The sequence below is a fragment of the Equus przewalskii genome, chromosome 6, assembly GCF_037783145.1.
Source record: "Equus przewalskii isolate Varuska chromosome 6, EquPr2, whole genome shotgun sequence".
Lineage (NCBI taxonomy): Eukaryota > Metazoa > Chordata > Mammalia > Perissodactyla > Equidae > Equus > Equus przewalskii.
Window position 1 is genome coordinate 2,573,689 of NC_091836.1, and position 25,795 is coordinate 2,599,483.

General features: G+C 65.2%; 3 protein-coding genes across 3 annotated transcripts; 2 read left to right on the plus strand and 1 right to left on the minus strand.

The window, feature by feature from the left end:
- Positions 1–1,217: 1,217 nt before the first annotated feature.
- Positions 1,218–6,681, plus strand: HMG20B (high mobility group 20B). The gene is made up of 10 exons (XM_070622569.1): positions 1,218–1,312; positions 1,593–1,648; positions 1,900–2,008; positions 2,575–2,778; positions 3,396–3,516; positions 3,808–3,854; positions 4,125–4,197; positions 4,445–4,660; positions 5,398–5,530; positions 6,026–6,681. The coding sequence occupies exons 2-10, from the start codon at positions 1,611–1,613 to the stop codon at positions 6,036–6,038; spliced, it is 954 nt and encodes a 317-aa protein (XP_070478670.1). The 5' UTR covers positions 1,218–1,312; positions 1,593–1,610; the 3' UTR covers positions 6,039–6,681.
- A 2,395-nt stretch (positions 6,682–9,076) lies between these two features.
- Positions 9,077–12,911, plus strand: GIPC3 (GIPC PDZ domain containing family member 3). Its single transcript, XM_070622571.1, has 6 exons — positions 9,077–9,778; positions 10,451–10,636; positions 10,775–10,955; positions 12,042–12,154; positions 12,408–12,489; positions 12,609–12,911. Exons 1-6 carry the CDS (start codon positions 9,554–9,556, stop codon positions 12,758–12,760), a joined length of 939 nt encoding a protein of 312 aa, XP_070478672.1. The 5' UTR covers positions 9,077–9,553; the 3' UTR covers positions 12,761–12,911.
- A 2,746-nt stretch (positions 12,912–15,657) lies between these two features.
- TBXA2R (thromboxane A2 receptor) lies at positions 15,658–24,874 on the minus strand. The gene is made up of 3 exons (XM_070622570.1): positions 24,461–24,874; positions 20,328–21,169; positions 15,658–16,389 (listed from the first exon to the last, which is right to left on the minus strand). Exons 2-3 carry the CDS (start codon positions 21,111–21,113, stop codon positions 16,144–16,146), a joined length of 1,032 nt encoding a protein of 343 aa, XP_070478671.1. The 5' UTR covers positions 21,114–21,169; positions 24,461–24,874; the 3' UTR covers positions 15,658–16,143.
- Between the last annotated feature and the right edge of the window lie 921 nt (positions 24,875–25,795).

The following is a 25,795-nucleotide window of genomic DNA, read 5'->3' on the forward strand; positions in this document are numbered from 1 at the left end:
GCCGTGACCATTCGCGTCCAAGGTGCTGCGTGGACACAGGTTTTTCATCCTCTTGGGCCTGTCCCTAGGGAGTGGAATGGCTGGATGGCACGGTAACTCCGTGTCTATGTCGCCTTTTGAGGAACTGCCCAGGTCACATGGAGGAAATGGACACATGGGGAAAATAAGACGGGGTGTATAGGGTGGGGCTCAAGCCTGGGAAAGCCTCGTGGACGTTTGGCCAAAGACCTGAAGGAGGTTGAGGAGCGAGCCAGGCAGATAAGGGGCGGGCCCTGCAGGTGGAGGGAACAGCCTGCGCAAAGGCCCAGAGGTGGAGATGAGTGACATGGACGTATTGGAGGAGGCCGGCGTGGGGAAAGTGAGGGGTGGAGCGGGGGGAGATGAGGGTAGAGAGGTGATGTGGGTGGCTTATTTAGGGCCTAATGGGCCATCGGGAGCACCACTGGATCCTGGGAGCAGGGCCAGCCCCAGCCCAGGTCAGGAGACGACCAGGCTGCTTCCTGGGGCGGGGGGGGGGGTCCCCAAGATCCCAGGGCAGAGCCTCCTGCCCCTCCATCTTCACGAGCTCCTTGCAGCCTTCCTGTCGCACCACCTTCTTCCAAATGCTTCCAGCCCAGCTCCGGGTCTCAGCTTCGCAGCATCGCATCCTCCTGGTCCCGGACAGCGTCCCCCGTCCCCATTGCACAGGAGGGAAAGCCCCGGCCGCAGGGGGAAAGCCTTGCGGGCCCACAGCAGGGACCGCAGTCCAGTGGATGAATGAGACACCTCCCAGCCAGGTTTGCAGGGTGCTAAGAGCAGGTCTCACCTTGCCCCGGGGCAGGGGGCTGGCCCGAAGGACCGTAACTCCTTCCCTAGCAACCTGCCGCCGTCCCCATGGCAACTGGGGCGGGGCCCCACCGGCTCCGCAGGTGCCCGGATCCCGCAGGGGCGGGGAGTCTCGCCTTCAGCCGCGGAGAAGGAGCCCGCGCCGCGCCTACTGGCCCTTTAAGAGGCTCCGCCCAGCGAGGCCTCAAAGCGTCCTGATTGGTCCCGAGAGCGGCCGAGCGCAGCCGAACTTGACGCACCCGCCCGCAGCCCGACTTACCCACCTCCCACGCGGCGCCGCGGCCGCCTCAGCCAATCGCCGGCCGGCGCGCCGACCTTCATCTGCATGGTCACGCCCCAGGGGGCGGCCGCAGCCAATCGGACGCTCGCGGAGGTGGTCATTAGCATGCCGGGGGCGGGGCGGGGCGGGGCGGAAGGCAGGGGCGGGCTCGGGGCGGTTGGTTGGAGCGTCGCAGCAGCCGAGAGGTCCGGGAAAGTTTCTTTGGAGGTGAAAACAGCCGCGGAACTCGGGGCCCTGCGAGGGGGCAGGGGCGCGGGGGTCCCGGGGCCGGGGCGGGGCCCCTCCTGGGCCGGGACGGGGCGGACTCGGGCCTCCTGGGGGGCGATCGCCCAACAAAGGATCCCTGGGGCGCCCGCCCTCGAGGGCCTCCCCGCCCCCGGATCCGGCCCCCCCAAGCGCCCCGGGCCCGGCATTCCGGGGCTGCCCGGCGGGGCCCCGCCGTCGGCCGCTCGGGCGCCCCTCACTCCGCCACGCGTCTGCGTTCCAGGTGCGGCCGGGAGCGGCCATGTCCCACGGCCCCAAGCAGCCCGGCACGGCCGCCGCGTGAGTGCCACCTCCCCTCCCCCAGCCCACTCGGGGTGCAGCCCAGCCCCGCCCCGTCGCAGCTGCTCGACCCCCGCCCCCCAGGGTCCTGACTCCCACAGCTTGGAGCAGCGCCCCCGCTGAGCTCCCAACTGGCCGCCCCCTCCCAGTGCTCCTGTCCCGATCCGTCCTCCCAGAACCCTCGCTGCCAGATCCGCCGTCGGGCGTGGGAGGTGGCGGGTGGGGGTGACCCTGGCGTCCCGTGGCTCCAGGCCGGCGGGCGGCAAGGCTCCGGGCCAGCATGGGGGCTTCGTGGTGGCTGTCAAGCAAGAGCGCGGCGAGGGCCCGCGGGCCGGCGAGAAGGGGTCGCACGAGGAGGAGGTGAGAGCCCCTGCACTGCGATGGGGGAGGCCCTGGGTCTGGCCCCCAGCCTTGAAGCCCCGCCCCGGGCTAGATTTGAATTCGCTGTGGCTCCGCCCACAGTCCAGATTTCCCTCCCGAAGCGGAGGCCCCGCCCCTTGTCAGATGCCACGCCCCCAGGGGGGCCACTGCCACTCTGTGCCCAGGCTCCGCCCACCGCCGAATGCCAGCTCCGCCGTGCTCCCCTCCCTGCGGGAGGCACGTTCCCGTCCTCCTGGCGCCCTTCCGCCAGCTCAGAAGCCACGCCCACGCCCCCAGAGGCCACTCCCACAACACAAGCCAGCCCAATCCCTGGGCTGAACTCCTGACCCCAGTATCTCTGATCCTCTCACCTTGGCCAGGGTTCCCCTAACCTTCCATTCCCAATCCTGACCCCTGACCAGGTCGTAGCTCCAGGCCTCCCAGGTCCCATCTCCTGGAAGGCCCCGCCCACCCCTCTAGCCCCGCCCACGTCGTCCAAGGCCCCGCCCCCTCAGCCCCGCCCCAGCCCTCCAGGCCCCTCCCAACGGCGCAGCCCGGTTCTGCAGCCCGTGAAGAAGCGCGGCTGGCCCAAGGGCAAGAAGCGGAAGAAGATCCTGCCAAACGGGCCCAAGGCACCTGTCACGGGCTACGTGCGCTTCCTGAACGAGCGCCGAGAGCAGATCCGCACGCGCCACCCGGACCTGCCCTTCCCCGAGATCACCAAGATGCTGGGCGCCGAGTGGAGCAAGCTGCAGCCGGCGGAGAAGCAGGTGGGGCCGGCCCGGGACCACTGACCTCCCCCCACCTACTTGGACGCCCCCTGCCAGCCACGTTCCCCAAAGGACCGGCTGTGGAGGGCCCTTCCTTCCGCCCGGAGAAGTGACCACCCATGGGCCCTCTCCAGCTTGTTGAAGGCAGGGGAGGGTAGTCGTAAGCAGAAGGGAGTAAAACAATAACCAGCGTGAATGTGTCTAAAGATGTAGGATGGGGTCTGGTCATGTGAAATCTTCCGATTTTCAAATCCTGGCAATTTAGAAATTGCAAAGACATCATGGAAACGTAACAAAACCCACCACCAGTTTGTCCCCTCTAACTGGGACTTCAGCAGGCAGAAGTGGGTGCTGGAGGGCGGTCTAGACATGGGCAGAGCCTGGAGGTGGGAGCCTGTCGTCATCCAGGCCACAGGGAGTGTGGCTTTTAGAAGCTGGAGTTAGGGGGAGGGAGGGAGCTGGGAGGTGCCCTGAGCGGCAGGCCAAGGGCAGGGTTTTGTGTGGAGGGCAGCGGGGAGCTCTGGGAAGGTGCAGCCGAGGGCTGGAGACGGAGTCCTAGCCTCCGAGGCCTCGCCGGCCCCGGGGCTGGCCCGAGACTTCTGGCGCTGCCCCGCCAGCGGTACCTGGACGAGGCCGAGCGGGAGAAGCAGCAGTACATGAAGGAGCTGCGGGCGTACCAGCAGTCAGAAGCCTACAAGATGTGCACGGAGAAGATCCAGGAGAAGAAGATCAAGAAAGGTGGGGAGGGCCCCGCCCCGCGTCCCGCGTCCCGCCCCCCTCTGTGGCTCGCACAGTCCAGTGGGGACGAGAGATAGGTAACCACAGTTGGGAGTGAGCTGGGCTGATCGGAGCTGAGATGGGGGACACGCAGTCACGGGGACCCCAGGCAGGGAGCCTGTCCCAGGATGAGTAGGGCTGACCAAGGTGGGAGGGGAAGGAGGATATTCCAGTAGGGGGAACAGCATGTGCGAAGTGTGGGGTCAGAGGGGACCTGCGAGGCTGACTCTGCCCTCCTCCCTCCGCCACCAGAGGACTCGGGCTCCGGGCTCATGAATACGCTCTTGAATGGACACAAGGTAAGCGCCACTCCTCCAAGGAGAGCATCTGGGTGAGGGAGGTCTGGAGGTCAAGACCCCTGGGTGAGCCAGGACCAACGCTCATGGGAGGAAGTGAGCACCCCTCCTCCAGGTGTGCAAGCCGAGGAGGGGCAGCCACCCCTGGGGATGTTGGCAAACGGACTCCCACCCAGGGGGCTGGAGGAGACCCTCCCAAGCTTGGTGTATGTCCCAGGGAGAGTTGGGCTGCCCCCTGCCCCCCAAAATTGCCACCTTGTCTTGTCGTCCCAGGGTGGGGACTGCGACAGCTTCTCCACCTTCGACGTCCCCATCTTCACTGAAGAGTTCTTGGACCAAAACAAAGGTGAGCGCTGACGAGTGATCCTTCTTCGTGGGGATTCAGTGGGGGCAGGTGGCGCGGGAGAGGTGGGCCAGGAGGGCGCCCAGACCCGAGTCAGGGTTGGGGGAATTGGCCTGTAGAAGCCAGGTGCCTTGCTCCCGCTTCCCCGGCCCGGGGAGCTCAGGTGTGGGGCTGGTCAGGGCCCGCCTAGGGGACGCGAAGCGGCGCCAGGCGCTGACCCCGGGCCCCGCCCCCCCTTCCGCCGTTGCAGCGCGGGAGGCGGAGCTGCGGCGCCTGCGGAAGATGAACGTGGCCTTCGAGGAGCAGAACGCGGTGCTGCAGCGGCACACGCAGAGCATGAGCAGCGCGCGCGAGCGCCTGGAGCAGGAGCTGGCGCTGGAGGAGCGGCGCACGCTGGCGCTGCAGCAGCAGCTCCAGGCCGTGCGCCAGGCGCTCACCGCCAGCTTCGCCTCGCTGCCCGTGCCCGGTGCGAGCCACGCCCCCAGCGCGCTGTCCCCGCCCCTGCCACGCCCCCAGCCCGCCGGGCCCCGCCCCGAGCTCCGCTAGGCCCCGCCTACTGAGCCCCGCCCACCCAGACCAGCCCCGGGTCCCGCTTGGCCCCGCCCACCGAACCCCGCTAACTCCGCCTCCTGCCGCCGAGCTCCGCCCATCACCCCGCTAGACCCGACCACCTCGAGTCCCGTCCCTCGGCCCGTGACCCCATGCCTGACCCCCGAGCCCTGCTAGCCCCGCCTCACTCCCGACCTCCCTGAGTCCCGCCCGCCAGCCCCGCCCTGGACCCCCGCTAGTCCCGCCCCTGTGACCCTGTCCTGCTAACTCTGCTTTCTTGCCTCTACTGCCCCGCTGACCCCGCCCCTGGCCACTCCGAGCCCCGCCCAATGGGCCGCAGCTCTTTGGCTGCCCCGCCGCCTCGTCCCCGCCTCCCGCCACTGTGTCCCCAGCTGACCCTGGCTAATTCCTTGTCCCTCACTTGTCCCCATATTACCATGACGACCTCGCTCTCTCCAACTTCCACCTTCTGACCCCCACCCACAGCCCACCTCGACTTCCCCGGGTGCAGACGCCCCGGCCCCCCACCCGACCCTCCTGACGCGCGCCAACGGCCCCCTCCCCAGGACCCCGCTCTTCCTCTGACCTCTGTCCCTGTGGCGCCCCGATCGTGGCGACTCCCGCCGGGCTGCGCTGACCGTCCCGCCCCCGCAGGCACGGGCGAGACGCCCACGCTCAGCACGCTGGACTTCTACATGGCCCGGCTGCACGGCGCCATCGAGCGCGACCCCGCCCAGCACGAGAAGCTCATCGTGCGCATCAAGGAGATCCTGGCCCAGGTCGCCAGGTGCGTGCCCGGCAGGACCCCGGGGCCGCTCCGTCCTGGTGGCGCTGCCCTGCCTGGGCGGCCCCTGCAGGAATGACGGGGCTTCGCCCTCCAGTGGGGTTCCCGGGGTCCGTGGGCGTGCCAGGGGGGGTGGGAGGGGTCCCGGTCCCGGGTCGTACTCCGGGGCCACCGCCCTGGGGGATCCTCTGGGTGGGGTTTGCGTGACGCAGGCGGCTAATAGCCTGACCACTGGGGGGCGCCGGTGAGGCCGGTTCTGGGCTCATGTCGCCGGTGGGGGGGGATCTGCCAGCCCCTCTTGGCGGGGGTCCGCTGGAAGGGACCAGAACCTCCCTAGAGCTTCTCGGTGGGTTTTGCTGGGTGGCTCCCGCGGTCCAGCTTGGGTGGGGTCAACTCCGGGCCCCCCCACTCTGGCATGTTTGGAGGAGCTGGGGGTGGGGGTGGGGGCTGAGACGTGATGTGGGTCCCCCATCACCAGTGCCCTCTCTCCCATCACAGTGAGCACCTATGAGGGTGTCGGCGGCCCCGGGATGCAGAGAAGACCAAGTTCTGTGGCAGCCCCTTCCCCACCCCCACCCCATGGAGGAGGGGCGGGGGCCACCCTTTGGGGCCAGGCCCGATCCTGCACCTTGGGGGCTCTAGCCCCCCTAAAATTAAATTTCTACAGCGTCTTTCTAGCCTCCCACCTCCCCAGCACCGCAACCTAGGAAAACCAGCCGCCGTGCACGACACACACACAACCCTTGGCTCCAGGGCCGGGCCGGGCCGGCTCACCCCCCGGGGCACGTCACACTACAGGGACCTAGGGACACCACACGCGGGCAGTGTAACCGGGACACAAGGGGACCCACGGCGGCTCCCACACCCGGTCACACGCTACACAGCTCTCGAGGACCTGTCCCAGACACCAGGCAGGGGAGACCCCCGCCCGAGACACCAGGACTCCCGGCAGGTGCCCACCACAGGTACCCCCACACGGACAGGCACACTGCAGGGACACGCTTGCACACTCGGGGGGCCCTCCGCCTGCACCCCGGAATGGGGGGGTGGGACTGAGCATCCCGCCCTCACCCAGCCGAGGGACCCTCCTGGAGCGGCCTTTTGCCACCACCTAATCCGGACTTTTAAAATAAAAAGTGGAATTTCAGTTTCAATCTTGTGCGTGTGGGGTTTTTTTGGTGGGGATGGGCCAGAAGATGTGCCCAGGGTCCCCAAGATGCCCCTGCTGGGGGTCCCAGGCCTGCCCCTGGCCCCCACGAGCCTGCTCTCTGTCTGTGGATCTGCCTGTTCTGGACGGTTCACGTCCCTGGGATCACACACCGTGTGTCCTTCTGTGTCTGCTGCTTTCCCTGAGCGTCAGGGGTTCAAGGTCCATCCACGTGCAGCTGTGTCAGGGCCTCGCTTCTTTTTCCTGGCTGAGTAATATTCCAGTGCATGGATGGACTGCGTTGTGTGGGTCCATCATCCGTCGATGCTCATTTGGGCCGTTTCCACCCTCGGGCCGCTGGGAACACACATGTACGGGATTCTGTTTGAACGTCTGCCTTTGGTTCCCTTGGGTGCATCCCCAGGAGTGGGATTGCTGGGTCCTGTCGTGATTCTGTGCTTAACTTACTGAGGAATCCTCTCCGAGACTGCTGCGTTTAATGGCATATTTAAGGCATCCTAAAAATTCGGAGAACTTGACAAACCCCAACGTATGGGGCTGAATGACAGATGCATCAGATAACGGTGCAGCCCTCACCCCCAGCACCTCAGAATGTGCCCTTATTTGGAAATAGGGTCGTTGCAGATATAATTAGTGGAGATGAGGTCATCTCGGAGCAGGGTGGGCCCCAAATCCAATAGCGGTGCTGCCCTTATAAGAAGATAAAGATGCAGACAGACAGAGAGAGGAGACAGCTGTGTGATGACAGAGGCAGACACTGGAATAATGCAGAGCCCCAGGGGACACCAAAGATTGCCGCCACCACCAGGAGCCAGGAGGGGCGAGGGAGGGTTCCCCTGGGTCTCAGAGGAAGCGTGGTCCTGCCCACAAACTGATGAGAACTTCCAGCTTCCAGAACTGGGGGCGAATGCTTTTCTCTATTTTTTTTTTTCCTGGAGGAAGATTAGCCCTGAGCTAACATCTTCTGCCAGTCCTCCTCTTTTTGCTGAGGAAGACTGGCCCTGAGCTCACATCCGTACCCATTTTCCTCTACTTTCTATGTGGGATGCCTGCCACAGCATGGCTTGCCAAGCGGTGCCATATCCGCACCCGGGATCCGAACCAGCGAACCCCGGGCCGCCGAAGCGGAATGTGAGCACTTAACCACTGCGCCACCGGGCCGGCCCCCTACTTTTCTCTTTTAAGCCACCAATTTGTGGCGTCTTGTTCTGGCAGCCCTGGAAGACTGATGGAACCAGAAAGTGTCACGTGCCCTCTCCCTCCAGGTGTGTGCTCCCTAGTGTGACCCCCGCCCTGGCACACGCACCCCCTTCCCAGATTTGGGGTTTCTCATTCCTGGGTGGGTCTTTGCACACCTTCCTACAAGAGCATCATTTTAACAAGGTTGGTTTTTGTTTTTCCAGTTCTTTTTTGAAGTGTGCAATTCTGTGGTTTCTGGTATATTCCCAGAGTTGTGCAACCAGCAGCACAATCTAATTCCAGAAGGTTTTCCTCACTCCAAAAGCAGCCCCGTCCCATTGGCATCACCCCCACCCCCTCCCCAGCCCCCGACACCCACGAGCCCGCTCTCTGTCTGTGGATCGGCCTGTTCTAGACGTTTCCCGTCCATGGGATCACACACCGTGTGTCCTTCTGTGTCTGCTTCTGTCCCTGAGCGTCATGGGTTCAAGTCCGTCCACGCGCGGCTGTGTCACCTTGTGCAGGTTTTTTAAGCTTTACATAAATTTCTCGCATCCTCCAGAGCCTTGGGCGACCTGCCTTTCCCATCCATGTTGGTTTCTGAGATTCCTCCCAGGCCCCTCTGTCGCCCGGCCGTGTGGCAGTCCATCCCCCCGGCCGGCACGCCTGTTTATTGAGCTGAATTTCCTGTGGGTGGAGGCCCAGGGGTTGTATTCCAGCCGATTCTTCCAGGCGCTTCCTGGTGCCTGGAGCCGCCTTCCCCATCTCTACCTTGGGGGTCCATTCACTCCTTCCGCACAGATTGCCTGGGCGCCCACCGTGTGCCAGGCCCAGGGCACCAGGACACAGCCAGGGGAAACGAGAGACCAGAACCCCCGTCCTCCTGGAGCTGACATGCCAGTTGAGGAGGCAGACAGGACCCGAGATGAGTAAGTAAAATATCTGGCATGTCAGGTGGTGTTCAGGGCTGGGGGGAGAAAGCAAGCTGGGAAGAGAGACCAGGAGGAGGTGGTGAGAGGAGCGACATTTGAGTAAGGAGCTGAAGGAGGTGAGGGAAGACGTTCCAGGTGGCAGGCACAGCTTGTGCAAAGGCCCTGAGGCAGGTCTGGGCCTGGCGTATATGAAGAGCAGCGAGGAGGCTCGTGTGGCTGGAGCAGAGGGAGGATGAGGAGAGAGGGAGGATGGAGGGCAGGGAGGGGACAGGCAGCTCCTGGGGGCCTGGAGGACAGCAGGGAGGCCTCAGGCCTCCTCCTGGAGAAAGGTGGAGCCTGGGGGACTGCGGGCAGAGGAAAGACCGGATGTAGCTCAGGTTATACCAAGGTGACCATCCTCCCCACCTCCTAGGGTTGTTGCAAGGACGAATAGGTGCGCCTAGCAGAGAGTGAGCGCTGGCACACGCTCAGCTGTCCCCGCCCCTAATTATCCACCATCCTTGTTGTTCCCGCGCACGTCCGGCGGCCCATGGGAGCGCGCAGCTGGCCCCGGCAGGGCTCGGACACCTGGGGCCCGGCCCCTCCCCGCACCCCGCGGTGTCGTCTTGCCGGGCGGCTCGTGTTCCTGGATCCCCTTACCCGGGCGGCTCGGCTGTCGCGCCCTGGGCCGGGGGAGGGGAGGCTGCAGGAAGCGGCGGATCCGGCGGCGGCGGCGACGGCGGCCCGGGTGGCCGAGCGCCTCGGGCCATGGAGAGCGCAGCGGCCCGCGAGCCCCAGGGGGCCGAGGCCCCGCGCCCGTCCGCGCCCCCGCCCTCGCCCGCGGAGCCCCCCGCCGCGCCCCGCGCCCGCCCGCGCCTCGTCTTCCGCACGCAGCTGGCGCACGGCAGCCCCACGGGCAAGATCGAGGGCTTCACCAACGTCCGCGAGCTCTACGCCAAGATCGCCGAGGCCTTCGGGATCGCGCCCACCGAGGTGAGGACCACCGGGTGGAGGTGGGTGGAGCCTGGATCCCTGGACTGGGGGCCCCGGATCCCCATCCCCGGATGGAGGGGCTTCGATCTCCAGATCTCAGAGACGCACCTCTCAGATCCCGGGGTGCCCATACCGCGGGGACCCCCCTTTTGCATGCCCTGCAAGAAGGATGAGCAGGTCTTAGGGTAGGTGGATCCCCAGACCGTCCAGGAAACCGTTCTGCCGCCCCAGCCGGACTGGATCCCGGCCCTTGGGGAGGTTCCTGGGCGCGGCGGGGGCTGGGGTTCCGCAGCCACTTTCCAGCGGAGAAATCAGAGGTCGCAGGGGTCAGGGGCTGGGCCGCAGAGCAGTGCGCCTCGCAGCCCCCAGGGGGCGCCCGCAGCTTCGGACAGGCCCGAAAAGGACGGTCTGGGAGTGTCCGGGGGTGGGGGAGAGGGGGTCTCCTCCTGGCCGCGGCCTCCTTCTCACCCCGCTCCCCATTCCGGGGGTCCCAGCCCTGCCATTTCCCAGGGGCTGGGATCCTGGGTGGTAGGGTGACCGGGGCCAGTTCCATGCCTCTTTGTGCCTCAGTTTCCCCATCGGGCCCCAGAGCCCATCGTCCCAGCCTTTGTGCGCAGACGGCGGAGGTGCCCGCTTAGGTAATTCTGGGCTCCTCCTCTCCCCCCGGGACAGATCCTGTTCTGCACCCTGAACAGCCACAAAGTGGACATGCAGAAGCTCCTGGGCGGCCAGATCGGGCTGGAGGACTTCATCTTTGCCCACGTGCGCGGCGAGACGAAGGAGGTGGAGGTCACCAAGACGGAGGACGCGCTGGGACTGACCATCACGGACAACGGGGCGGGCTACGCCTTCATCAAGGTGCCCGCGGGGGCGGCGGCTTCCCCGGTGCTGGGTGACCTGGGGCGAGCCACCGCCCCTCTCTGGTCTAAGGGGGCTCTGGGGGACCCGAGGGGGGGTGGCTGCGGTGGCCCCGTGAGTGACTCCGGGTCCCTGCAGAGGATCAAAGAGGGCAGCATCATCAACCGCATCGAGGCCGTGTGCGTGGGCGACAGCATCGAGGCCATCAACGACCACTCCATCGTGGGCTGCCGCCACTATGAGGTGGCCAAGATGCTCCGGGAGCTGCCCAAGGCCCAGCCCTTCACCCTGCGCCTGGTGCAGCCTAAGAGAGCCTTTGGTGAGGGCCGCCTGGCACCCAGGGGGCAGGCGGAGAGGGGGCTCCCTGGGTGCCCGGGGCCGGTGGAGGGTGGGGGATGGGACAGGATGGAAGGTTCTAGATGCCCCTGTTGACATGCCAGGGGGCTTCTGGCACTGTATCAGGACCAGGTAGGTAATTTCTAGACTGTTATAGAGTCAGTCCGGGCAGGGCGGGGAGCTTGGGAAGACGCGGATGGGACCAGGAAGTGTCTCCATCTATTTTGTGACCTGGCCGGGAGCCTTGAGGCCCTGGTGAGTTCTGGAGAATGGTTTTCGGAGGGAGTTCTAGAAAGATGCTTTCAAAGAGAAGCCTGAGGCTGGTCCACCCATGAGCGAAGGAACCGGCCCCGGAGGGGTGCGCAGCCTCGGCACCAGCGATGTTTGGGGCCCCGGGTCGTTCTCCGCGGGGGGGCCGTCCTGTGCGCTCAGCAGGTGCCAGGGGCCACCCCCGAGTGGTGACAACCAAAATGCCTCCAGACATTGTCAATGTCACCCCCCCCCCACCATGGCCTGGTCAAGAACCCCCACTCTAGAATGTAGATCGTCAGTTTTATTTTGGCAGACTTTTTTTTTTCACAGCAAGGCTTTTCGGAGGAAGAAAGCAGCATGTTGGTCTCCATCTTAGCACAACCTTGTTATGTCCTTCGAGTAGCCTTGTTCTAGAACAAGAAGGTCCAGAAGTGCCCTGGTACGTCTGGAGGGAGGGCCCAGGGAGAGCGGGACAGGACTGGGCCGGGAACCTGCGCTGCATCCGTCACAGCGGGGGACGCCTCTGGGAGCCACCTCGAAAGTGAGAGAGAGCCGGTGGTGGAGCCAGGATTCTTCTAGATTCTGGCCGCTGGACGGTCTTAAGCCGTCCCTTTTAGAGAGAGTCATTTTAAGAAGCCGAGGGAGATTTCAGGGACAAAAGGATTCCCAGGCAGGGTGTCTGAAGATTACCCACAGATGGAAAGAGGCCTTGAAGGATAAGAAGGTTCTAGAAAGGCTCCGAGTGGCTTCCGAAGTGGTTTACAAAGATGCGGATCCGCCCGGGACACGCACCCCACCCCCACTCTGTCCCCTCCAGATATGATCGGCCAGAGGAGCCGTGGCAGCAAGTGCCCCGTGGAAGGAAAGGTGACCAGCGGGAGGGAGACCCTGCGGCTGCGTTCGGGGGGCGCCGCCACGGTGGAGGAGGTGGTGAGTTCGGGGACGGGGTCATCAGGGGCTCTCCCTCTGGTGCTCAACCTCTGACCTGTGACCTTGGGCAGGACCCTCTGCTTTCCCCGGCCTCAGTTTCCACCCCCCCCCCTGCAAAATGGGTCCTCGTTGTGGGACCAGAAGCGGTGACTGACGTGAGGTCCCAACCTTCTCCCATCTGAGGGGTGAGGGGAGGCGGGCAGGGGCTGGGCTGAGGGGTCCAACCCCCCGTTCCGCACCCCTGTGCCCCCAGCCTGGTGAATTCGAAGAGGAGGCGACACGGAGGGTGGACGACCTGCTGGAGAGTTACATGGGCATCCGGGACCCAGAGCTGGGTAAGGGGCCAGGGTAAGCCGGCTGGACCCCGGGGGGGAGGACAGCGCAGAGGAGGCGGGGCCCCGGGGGACATGGGGGCCGAGGAGCCCGCCACCCACACCCTCCCCGCGGCCCACAGCGTCCACGATGGTGGAGACGTCCAAGAAGACGGCGAGCGTCCAGGAGTTTGCGCGCCTTTTAGACTCCGTCTTGGGCGAGTTCGCCTTCCCGGACGAGTTCGTGGTGGAGGTGTGGGCCGCCATCGGCGAGGCCAGGGACGCCTGTGGCTAGGCTGCCCCGGGGCAGCGCGCAGCCCCAGCCCGGAGCCCGGACCCCCGCCCCAGCCCCCACCTGAGATCCAGCCCTGCTCCAGAGCCAGGCTCAGCTCTGAGACCCAGCCCCAACCCGAGAGCCAGCCCTGCTCCAGAGCCAGGCTCAGCTCTGAGACCCAGCCCCAACCCGAGAGCCAGCCCAGCTCCAGAACCCAGCCCGGTTCCCAAACCCAGCCCTCCTCTAGAATCCAGGACAGCTCTGAGGCTAAGCTGAGCTCTGACACCAAGTCCAGTTCTGGAACCCAGACAAGTTTTAAGACCCAACCCAGCTCTCCGACCAAGCCCCGCCATAAAGCTCCACCCAACTCTGGAACGCAAGACAACTCCGTGACACAGCCACACCTGGACACCCGGTCTAGCTCAGGAACGCCAGTCAGTTCTGGGACCCAGGCGAGACTCCAGAAACAGCCCAGCTACAGAAGCCACGCCAGCTCAGGACTCAAAGACGGCTCCCCGAGGCAAGCCCATGCACGGAGCCAGCCCAGCTCAGGAACTGAGAGGCACGCTGCAGCTCCGTCAAGATCGAGACCCCAGCCCTGCTCTGAAACCCTGCGACACTCCAGTACGTATCCCCATCCTGGGGCCCAGTCCAGCTCCAGTGCCGAATCCAGCTCAGAGACTGAGCCCAGCTCTAGACCCCAGCCCAGTGCCACAACCAGGCCCATCTCCAGAATTCAGACGAGCTCTGGAACCCCATCCATCTCCGAAGCAACGCCCGCCTCCAGAACTCAGCTTGATGCTGAGCCCCACTCTCACCGCAGAACGCAGACCAGCTCTAGAATGCTGTCCAACTCCGGGACCCAGACCGACTTCAGCGCCTGGCCAAGGGCCAGAGCTCAGTCCAGCTCAGGCACTCCACCCAGCTCCAGAACCCAGCTCACTTCTGGAGCACAGACTGGCTCTGAAATCCCAGCCGGCTCCAAAATGCGGTCAGTGGCAGAGACGCAGGTAAGTTCTGGAATCCAGGCAAACTCTGGAATCCAATCTAGCTCTGGGACCCAGACCAATGCAGCAACAGACTTAGGCTCCAGAACTCTGTCCAGCTCCGATAGCAGGCCCAGCTCCAGGATCCAGCCCTGCCCAGGAGCTCAACCAACCTCTGAGACCCAGCTCATCTCGAAAACCCTGACAAGTTCTAGATACCAGCTCCAGGCCACAAGCCAAGGCGGCTCTGGTATTGAGCTGGACTTTGGAAAACAGACCAGCTCTGGAGCTCAGCTCATTTCTAGAGCCCAGCCCAGCTCCGGGACCCAGGCCAGTGCAAGAATTCAGCCCAGCTCCAGGATTCAGTTCAGCTCTGAGACCCAGCCCAGGTCAAGAATACAGCTCAGCTCTGGAGCCCACCTTAGTTCCAGAACACAGCCTATTTCTGGAACCCAACCCAGCTCCGGAACTCAGACCAGTTCTGGAACTCAGTTCAGCTCTGAGACCCAGCCCAGCTCTGAAACCCAGACTAGCACAAGAATTCAGCCTAGCTCTGGAGGCCAGCTCGGCTCCAGAACCCAGCCCAGCGCTGAGACCCGGCTCAGCTCTGAGACTCAGCTCGGCTCCAGAACCCAGGCCACCTCCAGGATTCAGTTCAGCTCTGAGACCCAGCCCAACTCTGAAACCCAAACCAGGTCAAAAGTTCAGCCCGGCTCTGGAGCCCACCTCAGTTCCAGAACCCAACCCAGCTCCACAACCCAGACCAGTTCTGGAACCCAGTTCAGCTCTGAGACCCAACCCAGCTCTGGAGCCCACCTCAGTTCCAGAACCCCGCCTATTTCTGGAACTCACCCCAGCTCCAGAACCCAGACCAGCTCAAGAATCCAGCTCAGCTCTGGAAACGGGCTCCGTCTGCAGACCCCTGAGCTTGACTCTAGAACTCCAACCCGAGCCCACTCCCCCAGCCCGACCTCAGGCCCCAGGCCCACCACCCGGAGGCCCGGCTCCGGTCCCTAGCAAAGTCTCTCGGCCTCAGCCCCAGCCCCATGATCTGGTACATGGAACCCAGGCCGACACTGGCCGGGGCCAAAGCCCACCAGCTTCCCACCTGGCCCCCCCACCACAGGCCCCCTCAGCCCCCCAGAAACCAGCCCTCTCCCCTAAGCCTCAGCTGGGACTCCAGAAGTCCACATCACCCCTCATATCTAGTCCTGCCCCCAGGGCAGCCCTGCTGTGTTCCCGGCCCTCTGGACCCCCAGCTCGGGGGCCGGCCCCCTCCCCCAGCTTCCCCGTGCTCAGGGGGGCAGGGCCCCTCCCCCATCACAGGGGGCCGTAGCTTGGGCGTGACCTAGTTTTGGCATCCGTGGCGCCCACCTCTGCTCCCCTCCTCCCAGCCCTGGTCCCCCAGAAGCAGCAGGTGACCTCGTTCTCCCAAGGCGGGGGTGGGGAGGGGGGCAGGGTGGAAACAGGTGTTTCGGTTTCACTGGGGCCTGGCTCCTGCAGGTGTAAGCAGATCCCAGCTCTGCGGAGGGGAAAGGGGGGCGGGGGGGGTCCCTTCTCGTGTACCCCGAGGGCTGGCGGGGAATAAAGGCACCTCCACCCCCTGCAGCCGGTGTGTCGTGTTGGGGGGAGAGCACAGGAGGGGGAGGGCACGAGGGTGGGGGGCGGGGCTGCCATGGTCGCCATGACAACACCGGATGCTTGTTAAGCGCCTCCCACGTGCCAGGCGCCTCACGAGGTGCTCACTGCGCGTGCGCTCGTCGTCTGGGGGCATCAGCGGGGTCTTTGCGCAGCGACCCCCGGGAACCCGCCCGGCGACGACCCCGAGACCGGAGGCGGGAGGCGCCGGGACCCGCCCGGACGCGGTTGCGTAGCAACCGGATGCAGGAAACTTCAAGGATCGACGATGATTGACGACTTCCGGACGCAAAGGACAATAAAGCCAGGCTGGAGATATATTTTGGCGAGAGAGGGGGTGTCCTGCCCGTTCCCATTCAGTCTTTTCTAGACAGAGCCTTCTGGGGCTGGGGGGGGTCAAAGGGAATCCACTGGACCCCAGGAAGCAGGTCACGGGGGTCAGAGCCCCCCATTTCCCAGGCTTTCTGGAAGGGGCGGCTCACCGGTCTGACCCCCTCCCAGCACCCCCACACGCCCTTCCCGGGGGGAGGGACTCAGGGGAGGGGACTCAGAGAGGGCAGGATGGAAAGGGGGGCCGGGGCGGGGGTGGGCTCCCCAGGAAGTCCGCAATCCTGCCGCTCAGACTTTGTCCATCCCGCAGCCCGGCTCCTCGAGCTCCGGGCCCCGCGATGTGACCGTGAGGGGCCCCGAGGTGCAGCGGGGGACACGCGGGCGGCGCGCTCTGTCCGGCTGTCCTTCCGGAGCCGCCGCCGAGGTGTCCACCGCCCCCCAACCCCGGGCCTACTGCAGGGAGGACCTGAGGGTCAGCTGGGGCTGCAAGGACAGCGACCTGGGCCGCGTGCTGAGGCGCGGGTAGAGGCGCCGCATCACCGCCCGGCGGAACAGGATGTACATCCAGGGGTCCAGGATCTGGTTCCACGTGGCCACGCGCAGGTAGATGAGCAGCTGCTTCTCCGTGGCGCGCGGCAGCTGCCCGCTCGGGCCCATGGCCGGCGGGCTCCGCAGCACCGTCTGCGCGATGAAGGCCTGCGGGGGTCGGAGGGTCAGCGCGGCCAGCCCTGCCCCCGCCCCTGCGCCCCCCACCCCCACCGCCCCTGCCCCTGCGCCCCCTGCACCGGCCCTGCCCCCGCCCCTGCGCCCCTGCACCGGCCCCCCGGCCCCTGCGCCCCCTGCACCGGCCCCTGCGCCCCCCACCCCGCCGCTGCCCCCTGCACCGGCCCTGACACCCGCCCCTGCGCCCCCTGCACCGGCGCCCCCTGCACCGGCCCCCCGCTCCCCTGCACCCCCACCGCCCCTGCGACCCCCCGCGCCTGCCCCCCGCCGCTGCGACCCCCGCCCCTGCCCCCCGCCCCTGCGCCGCCCTGCGCCTGTGCCCCCACCCCTGCGCCCCTGCACCCCCACCGCCCCTGCGCCCCCCTGCACCGGCCCTGCCCCCGCCCCTGCGCCCCCTGCACCGGCCCTGACACCCGCCCCTGCGCCCCCTGCACCGGCCCCCCGGCCCCTGCGCCCCCCACCCCGCCGCTGCCCCCTGCACCGGCCCTGACACCCGCCCCTGCGCCCCCTGCACCGGCCCCCCGGCCCCTGCGCCCCCCACCCCGCCGCTGCCCCCTGCACCGGCCCTGCCCCCCGCCCCTGCGACCCCTGCACGGGCCCCCGCGCCCCTGAACCGGCCCCCGCGCCCCTGCGCTCCCCGCCCCTGCCCCCGCCCCTGCGCCCCCTGCACCGGCCCCCCGCTCCCCTGCACCCCCACCGCCCCTGCGACCCCCCGCGCCTGCCCCCCGCCGCTGAGACCCCCGCCCCTGCCCCCCGCCCCTGCGCCGCCCTGCACCTGTGCCCCCGCCCCTGCGCCCCTGCACCCCCACCGCCCCTGCGCCCCCCTGCACCGGCCCCCCCACCCCTGTGCCCTCACCGCCCCTGACACCTGCACCTGCGCCCCACGCACCTGCCCCCACCGCAGCTGCGCCCCTGAACCGGCCCCCACCACACACGCCCCCCACTCTCCCTGCGGCCTCCCCGCACTTGGCCCCCACCGCACCTGCTCCCTATCGCACCTGCCCCCTCACACCTGCCCTGGCTCCTGAGACCCACAGCCCAGTCTGCCGCTGCTTTGCTGTGTGAGCTCGAGAGAGTTGCCTGACCTCTCTGAGCTTCAGTTGATGGGGCCACAAAATAGCGCGCTTTTCCTGCTCCTCTCCTGGGCGCGATTAAACACGGTGGAAAAGAAGACTTGTGGGTGCGCAGCGGTGGGATCGCTGTTCCTGCCTGCGCTATTATTCTAGCAACGGCTTATGTTTTATAAAAAGTGTATACTATAATGTTGCAAAATTATAGTCTAAAGTTGCAATTAAATAATTTACTTTTTATATTATATATTCAATCTAAATAATTTCATATTATATTTTAGGTAGCTTTTGGCAAATAATTTAATATTAAATAATTTTTATATTAAAATACTTTAATATTTCTTGAATGTTAGAGTTCATATTTAATATTACATAATATGCAATATATACTGTTATTTACAAATTATGTAATAATAATTATCTAATAATTAACATATTGTTAATTATAACTATAATAGAAAATTATAGTTATATATTATAAATTTAACAGCTATATCTGTAATGATTTAATATATAGGTATAATTATGTAACTTTGTATTATATAATAATGATATAAAGTATTAATCAATAATGCATTATTAGTCATATATAGTATTTAATAATTATATCATATATAATGTGATTACATGCTATATAGTAATTGGTATAATTATTAACTATTAATCATAATACAATTATAATGTGTATTATAGTTTATAATTGTACTTAAAATTTGTATTATCTTAAGTGTCATTATCATTCATATCATATTAGAATTATTATATTAGGATTGTCTCCTAAGCCCCTACTGTGTGCTGGGGACACTGCGGCGGCCAGGATGGAGCCAGGTCCCATGTGCAGAGACTCACAGTCCGGGGGGACCGAGCGGGACGGGGGCGGCCAAGGCCCCGGGGCAGGTCCCCAGCGGGTGGGCAGGCGTCTCCCAGGGCGTCGGAGGGGAGCGCCTGTGGCCTTTCTTCTGGGCACTAGGGAGCCACGGGTGGCTTCGGAGCGGGAGGGGGCCCTGGGCCGGGGCCGCCTGCCCCCTGTTTCTGTTTTGTGCATTTTAGCTTGTTTTGTCTTGTTGTTTTGCTAAGAACATTTTTACACATGGAAAGGGCGGGTGAGAAGGCGAAAGGAGCGTGGGTGTGGCAGGTGACAATGACGTGAGAGTCACATGAGGGGCGGTGATAGACTGCATTTCCCGCCAAGGGGACTCAGGAATCGTGACTGACTCAGTGATCCTACCCAGGATGCCTGCCCTGTTGTTGTCGAGCAAGGGAACTCCTAGTCATGCTTCAAAGCCCCAGCTCCAATGGTTCAGGGCAGGGCAGGGCCCGTTCGGGGTGTTCCTGGAGCCTGGGGGCCGCAGGCAGGTGGAGGCGGCTGGGCAGCGTGCATGCGGTGTGGCCTGCATGGGTCTCTCGGGGGTCAGGGAACTTGCATGGGGACACGTGTGTGCAGCCCAAACAGGGGAGGGAAGCGGGGACCTGCAGGACCCAGGCTGGGGGAGGGGGCGGTCCCAGGAGAGCTGCGGTTCTGGGCTGTCCCATCCTGTCCCTCCCAGGCCTGCCCCAGGGCCTTTGCATGGGCTGTGCCCTCGGCCTGGGTTGCTCCCTGCAGATCTCTACTCGGTTCACCCTTCACCTCCTCCATGTCTTTGCTCAAATGGCACCTTTCTGCCTGGCCAGCTCTGCTCCCTGCCCTGCAGCCCCCAGTCTCCGGGGACACCCAGAATGGGCCCTGCCTGCTCTACACCATTGCAGCTGGGGCTTTGAAGCATGAATAGGAGTTTCACTGCTCGATCGATACAAACCAGGAAGGCATCCTGGGTAGCATCACTGAATCATGAAACGTTTCCAGAGTCCCCTTGGGTGGCGAACTTTCTAGAAGGGCCACAGGGTCAACACAAAGTTAAACACGGTCTCTGTCACCCCCCACCCCAGCTCTGCCGTGTAGCGACAGAAACCAAAGGGTGTGGCTGGGCTCCAGGAAGCCTTTCTTTTTGGGTGCGGAAATTTGAATCTCATGTCCTTTCCATGTGGCACAAACTAGGAGCCTTTTTTTGATGTTTTTCTCCCACCCTCGTTCCCGGGAAAAGCATTCTTAGCAAAACAAGCGGGAACAGCAAAAACAGATGTGCCCTCCGCCCTCCGCGGGCTCAGTCTGGGCTCCCCCTCATCACAGCCACGTCTCCGCTCCCGCGTGTCGATGTGTCTTCCTCACCACGAGGCCCCGGGCGGGGGAGGAACTGTTCTCAGTTTATTTCCTCCTGTGTCCTCAGTGCCCAGATCAGAGCCTGAGATCCAGCAGCCACTCAACAAACATTTGTGGAAGGAACACACGAATAAATGAGTCCATTTCGTCCTTGCAGCCGCCTGCAGAGGCGGGAACTTTCTAAGCCGCATGATCGGGAGACGGAGGCTGGAGGGGGGACGCCCATCCCAGAGTCACCAGCATGGCCTTATCGGACGGACTCAACCGAGGGTCTGACTGCAGCCTCCAGACTCGTCGGACCCAATCAGAAATGAAAAAGCAGCCGCCCCAAACAGCCCAACGACACCGATCGGTGGAAGGACGTCAACCGAGCCCCCCTGACTCAGGGCAAACGTGCACAGGGCTCGGGGCCGGCCTGGAACGGGCACAACGAGGCCCAGAAAACGTTTGATGATTCAGTGATTCTGCCTAGACTGCGTTTCCCTGGTTTAGACTCGCAAGTAAACTCCTATTCATCCTTCAAGGCCCCAGCTCCCATGCCCCTCCTCTGGAAAGCCTTCTCTGAGACCCCAGGTAGAGCCTTGGAGCCCCTCCCTGGGCATCCCGGTCCCCAGACGCTGCCTTTGCCCCCACGGGCCACTCACCAGCAGCGGCATCCAGCAGATGCTGGCGACAACCATGATGCCCATGAGCTGCGCCATCATCTCGACCTCAGAGTCCCGCGGGCGCTGCTGGGCGGCCTCCTGGTTGTGGTAGACGTGGCAAAGGGTGGCCACGGTGACCGTGTTGAGCAGGAAGGACAGCACCACCGAGAGGCCACCGAGGAGCGAGAAGAGCAGGCCGAAGGCCATGTCGCCGCGCTCGGCGCCCAGCGTGAGGAAGCACCAGGAGCCCGGGTACTGCACCGTGTAGCGGCCCAGGCCCAGTAGCGGCAGCAGGCCCAGCGCCAGCGCCACGGCCCACACCAGCGCCACCGTGGCCCAGGCACGGCGCGGCGAGGCGGCCACGGGCCGTGAGAAGGGCCGTGTGATGCCCAGGTAGCGCTCCGAGGCCATGGTGGCACCCAGCAGGAGCGGGGACAGGCCGAAGAAGACCATGACGACGCCCATGAAGCGGCAGAGGTGGCAGCCGGGGTCCACGGCCTGCCAGTCGAACAGGGCGAAGTGCTGGGACACCACGATGGCGCCGGTCACCAGGAGCCCCAGGAAGTCGGTGAGGACCAGGCCACAGAGGAAGGTGAGGAAGGACGAGCGCGTGGCCGAGCTGCCGTGGCGCGCGCCCGCCAGCACCCTCAGCGCCAGCACATTGGACGCCAGGCCCACCAGGCAGAAGGAGGCTGCGAACCAGGGCGAGGCGATCAGGCGCCGGTCCGCCAGCGTGATGTTCATGGGCCGGAAACAGGGCCCCAGAGCGCTGCCGTTGGGCCACATGGTGCTGGGTGGAGCAGGGACGGTCACCACTCCATCCGGCCCGGGCTCAGTCACCCCTGGGGGGAGGCAGAGAGAAGAGTTGCTGGTGATTCGTTCTGCATCTTAATCTGAGGGGTTCTGGTGAACTCCTACACAACCTTCAACGCCTCAGCTCCAATACCCGCTTCTTGAGGAAGCTTTTCCAGACTTGGCTCACTCCCCACTCAGCAAGGATCACTACTCCTCCGACCTCCAGCCCTGTCCTGCCCCAGAGTCGGTGACCCTCAAGGATGAGGATGCATTCTGTGTCCTCTGGGATCCCCAGGGGACACAGGTTAGTATTTGCTGGGTCGCAGAGAAGGGCTGAGAAGCCCTGGGTTTGAACGCCCACCCTGGCGCCCACTGCGTGACCCCAGGTCCCTCTCTCCAAACTGCCGTGTCCCCACTGGCCACCCCTCTGAGCCCTCGGCGGACTGCAGGGTCCAGACAGGACTCGGCCAGGGTGGGCAGGGTTCGGGCTCCCGCGCCAGCTCTGAGGTGGCCCGCGGGTCACAGTCTGTTGTGAATGCGTTTTGGGGCCCCCTCCCCCAAGGGTGGTTTGGGGGAGCCCTCCTCACACCCCAGAGTCGGTTTTTCTCACTTTTGTGGCATCGTGTTTATCATGAGAAACAAGCCCAGAAACGTAGCCTCGTTCTGGGAACAGAAAACAGCTCGTCTGGAGCGACGTGTCCCCCGGGACGCGCTATAAACGGCAGCGGAGGGCCCCGGTCCCGGCTGCGCGGTGTGGACGGATCGAGGAGAAAGAGAAGCAGCTCCAGTTCCCCAAAAGGACACACCAGGGGGGACACCAGCTCCCGGGTCCCCAGCCTCCGCCCTGGGCACACACGAGCCCCCCTGGGTCAGCAGGGAGGGGGCACCGGGTGGGGAGGTGGGACCACCGAGGGAGGTACGGAGGGCCGGGCCGTCACAGCTCAGAAAGGTCCTATGATGACCCCCATACTGCAGAGGGGGGGGAAACTGAGGCCCAGAGAGGTTAAGTCACTTATCCAGGGTCACACAGCCTGGCCAGAGGTGGTTGAGATTTACACCCAGGCCTCGTTGCATCGTACCCTCCCGGTGACCTTGGGCTCGTCACCGCACCGCTCTGGGCCTCAGTTTCCCCTCCTGTGACCACTGCCCCTCAGCCCCATCGAGTTACAGGCCCTCGGCCGGCTCCTCTGCTCGGTTCAGCGACTCCTCATTGAGCCTCAAACGACACGGCTCTGAGCTTCGCACCCGGCACCAGTGGGTGGAGGCGGGGCCTCAAGTGGGGAAACTGAGGCCCAGAGAGGTGGGTCACGCGGAGTCGGGGCTTTCCGCCGGGGCGGGGGTGTGCTGTTTGCCGTCTCGGATTTGGCCTGCGTTTGGATTCCTCCTGGGACGGGGCGCTCCCTCCCTCGAGAGCTGCCATGCGCTGTTTCTCAACATTCCTGAGGACTCGGGTTGTATGTGCCGCCACTGCCCCAGCCTCAGCCGGGACGGCGGGCCAGCCCCTCCTGGGTCTCACGATCCCCTTTGCCCCCAGGCTTATCTGTGACCCAGTCCTTGGCCTGGGGGAGGCTGGAAACTGGCATGACTCCCTCTGGCCACAGCCTGCGGTTTCCAGTCTCCCCACGGGTTCAGTTGATAGCGCCCGGCTCAAGTTCCCCAGGCAAGCGAGCCAGGAGGGGCACCTGGCAGGGCCGCCCGTCCCCTTCCATGCTGGCCAGGAGGCATGGCAGGGCGCCCGCCTGCAGGGGACCGTCCTCATCCCAGCCTGAGGTCCAGAAGGAGCGCTGTGTGACCCTTGGGGAACTAGATTTCCCTCTCTGGGCCTCATGGGAAGCATGGCCCCCAGACTTGCTGGACGAACCCAGGATGCCAGGCCCGAGAGCTAAGGGGCTGGACTCCGAAGGGCTATGCTAATGAGCTTCCAGTTCTGGCACCCGGAGGCCCCTAGAGTCTAGAATTCCAAGGGGCTGAGGTTCCAGAACCTTCGCAGGAATTTGCCTGGGTCCTGGGTTCCAGAAATCTCTGGGTCGGCTCCCTTCTGGAGGACGGACGCTGAGCTGGCCGGTGGCCCGGCGGGGGGAGGCCGGGGTCGGGGTTGGGGGTCTCCATCCTCCAGGCCGGGAGGGAGGCGCGGGCACCCGGCTGGCTCCCCCACGCCCAGCCCCGAGGGAACGCGATCTGCGGTTCCCAGCGCCAGGCCGTCCTCTGCCAGATGGCCCCCGTCATCGCCTCCTCCCCCCACTCCACCGGCCACTCAACACCGTCACCCCGGGGCACACCCAGCCTCCCCCAGGGGCTGCGCTGACAGACAAGCTCGGCCTGGAGTCCCCGATCTGTCACGGCCGGACTCGGGGCACGACTTTCCAGAGCCTCAGTTTCCCCCCTCTGTGAAATGGGGTGACAAGGACACCGGCTCGCTCCTGCCTCTGAGCCTCCCTGCCTTGGCCGTGCGCCGTTCCCGGCCTGGCTGTGCGCAGGGGCCAGGTGCACGGGCTGCCAGGCGGGGGCCCTGATGCTCCGGTGACCTCGGCCTGCCCTGGCCCTCGGCCTGTTGGCTGACGATGACGATGACGCCCTTTGGCACGAGCCGGCAGGGACCGGGCCACGCCTGAGGCAGACCCGTGAGCACTCACGGGTGGGGACCCCCCGCCACACCCTTGTGTGGCTACAGACACCCGTGCAGACGCACCCACACACGCGGGGCCCCGGGCCCGCCCCACCTCGCTTCGTCTTGCCACAAGGCTCGATTTCCCGGAACTTTTCCTGTTTGCGACATGAACCAGCTCCCACCCCGGAAGGTGCAGAGCGGGGCTCCCCAGTGAGCCTGCCTAGGCTGAGCTGAACCTCAGCTCCGACTCATGTGGTCCCCTCTGAGCCTCAGTTTCCTCCTCCATCCAATGGGCATCCTCTGAGGGTAGATGTGAGATGAGGGGACAGGCCCCAGGCCACGCGGCTGGCGGTTAATGATGGACACAGACCTCACGGACATGTGCCACCATTGCATGCCCACACACAGACACACAACTGCACAGACGCGCGCTCACAGCCACACCAGGCCCTGGGCACCTTCCCTGTGGCCCCAAGGACCCCGAGTGGCCCCACAGAGACCCGGGGACACCCCACACATGCATTTCCGCGGCCACACAGCGACACAGCACCCACAGCCCGGGCACAGACTCATGAATGCCCCAGGACACCCAGCTTCGGCCGCTGTCACTGCCCAGGGTGACACTTCCGCCCAGGGTGACACACCCACAGCAGGGCGGGTCACTGACGGATGCCCCGGAGCCACCTGCCCACTCCCAGCCCCGCCTCCAGCGTGGCGGGCGCGTGCTCACCTGGCGATGCTGATGGAGACGGCGATGGAGGGGCCGCGCCCGGGTCCCCGCGCCACCGCGAGCGGGGCAGACGCCTGGGAGCTGGTCCGGGTGAGGCTGCGGATGGGCGGACGGGGGAGCGCGGCGGCCCGGCCTCCGGAGGTCCCTGGGGAAACTGAGTCACGGCGAGGGCGGGCCGCACAGGGGACCCGGCGCTGCCAGTCGCCGGGGCACAGAGGGAGGGCGGTGGCCGCGGCCGCGCCGTGCGCGGGGGCTCTGGGGGCGCGGGGACCCCTCCGGGCCGGAGCGGGCTCGGCGGGGCCAAAGACCGCGCGGGCGGGGGCTCGGCTCAGCGGGCCCCTGTCTGTCCCGGTCTCCGTCTGTCTCTTGCTCACTCTGTCCGTCCTTCTGTCTCACCAGCCCGCCCGCGGCGCTGGCCACGCCCCTCGGGCCCGGGCCTGGCCTGTGGGGGGCGGGGGGCGCGCCCCAGCCGGCGGGGAGATCGCGCGGCCTCCTGGGGGAGGGGACCCGGGGCCGCAGGGACAGGGGCGCGGTGGCGGGGGGTGGGGATGGGGTGAGGGCTGGCCCGCCCCAGCCTGGCCCCCTGCCCGCCGCCGCCCCGCATTCTTCGCCCCAGAGCCAGCGCCCCAGGCCGGACCGGGGAGGGGTGGGGGGTGGGGCGGCTCCCCAGGGTGCCCCGACCGCGGCCCAGGGGTCCAGGACTCTGAGCTAGTGGGCCCGCCAGGATGGTGCCTGGTACACATTGGGTGCTTAATCAATGCAGGATCTGTCTGAAACCCCTGCCAGGGCTGGGGGAGGGGGGTGCAGGGGTCCGGGAGGTGGGGGGGCCCAGACTCTCCAGCCAGCAGCTTCCTGGGCGGTCAGCTGAGAGCACTGGGGGGAGGGTCCTGTAAGGGCACAGGCTGGGAGGTGGCCCCAGAGCAGAGGAAGGAAAGCCCCTCCCTAGCAGCGCGCCCGCCGTGGGGCTGGGCCTGGGGCTGGGGCTGGGGGCGGGGTGGGAAGAAGCCCGGAGCCCCCACTGCAGGAAAGGCTGGGGACCAGGCCGGGCGGGGTCTCGGCAGCAGGGCCGTGGAAGCAGAGGGCACCCGCCAGAGCCCAGCGTGTCGCCGGCCGGAGCGGCGGGAAAGGGGGCTTCCTGCAGGCCCCTCCTGCCCCGGGCGTGGCCGCACGTAGACGGGGGTCTGCGGGCCTGGGGGGGTGTGGGGATCCGTGGGGGCAGGGCGGGGGCTGAGGGCTGCCCGGCACTAGCCGCCCGGCCGTGACCCCGCCCCACGCAGCCCTTAGGGCGCGAGAGGCGCCCGCGCGGCCGGCTCCCAGCGAGGAGGATGCGCTCCC

Bases quoted from the DNA above. Each gene is read 5' to 3' on its own strand.
- HMG20B (XM_070622569.1), top strand. From the start codon at position 1,611: ATGTCCCACGGCCCCAAGCAGCCCGGCACGGCCGCCGC. The intron at 3,855-4,124 runs GTAAGCGCCACT...TTGTCGTCCCAG, and splicing joins CGCTCTTGAATGGACACAAG to GGTGGGGACTGCGACAGCTT. The intron at 4,661-5,397 runs GTGCGAGCCACG...CCGCCCCCGCAG, and splicing joins CGCCTCGCTGCCCGTGCCCG to GCACGGGCGAGACGCCCACG.
- GIPC3 (XM_070622571.1), top strand. From the start codon at position 9,554: ATGGAGAGCGCAGCGGCCCGCGAGCCCCAGGGGGCCGAGGCCCCGCGC. The intron at 9,779-10,450 runs GTGAGGACCACC...CCCCCGGGACAG, and splicing joins TCGGGATCGCGCCCACCGAG to ATCCTGTTCTGCACCCTGAA. The intron at 12,490-12,608 runs GTAAGGGGCCAG...CGCGGCCCACAG, and splicing joins CATCCGGGACCCAGAGCTGG to CGTCCACGATGGTGGAGACG.
- TBXA2R (XM_070622570.1), bottom strand. From the start codon at position 21,113: ATGTGGCCCAACGGCAGCGCTCTGGGGCCCTGTTTCCGGCCCATGAAC. The intron at 16,390-20,327 runs GTGAGTGGCCCG...CGACCCCCGCAG, and splicing joins TCTGCTGGATGCCGCTGCTG to GCCTTCATCGCGCAGACGGT.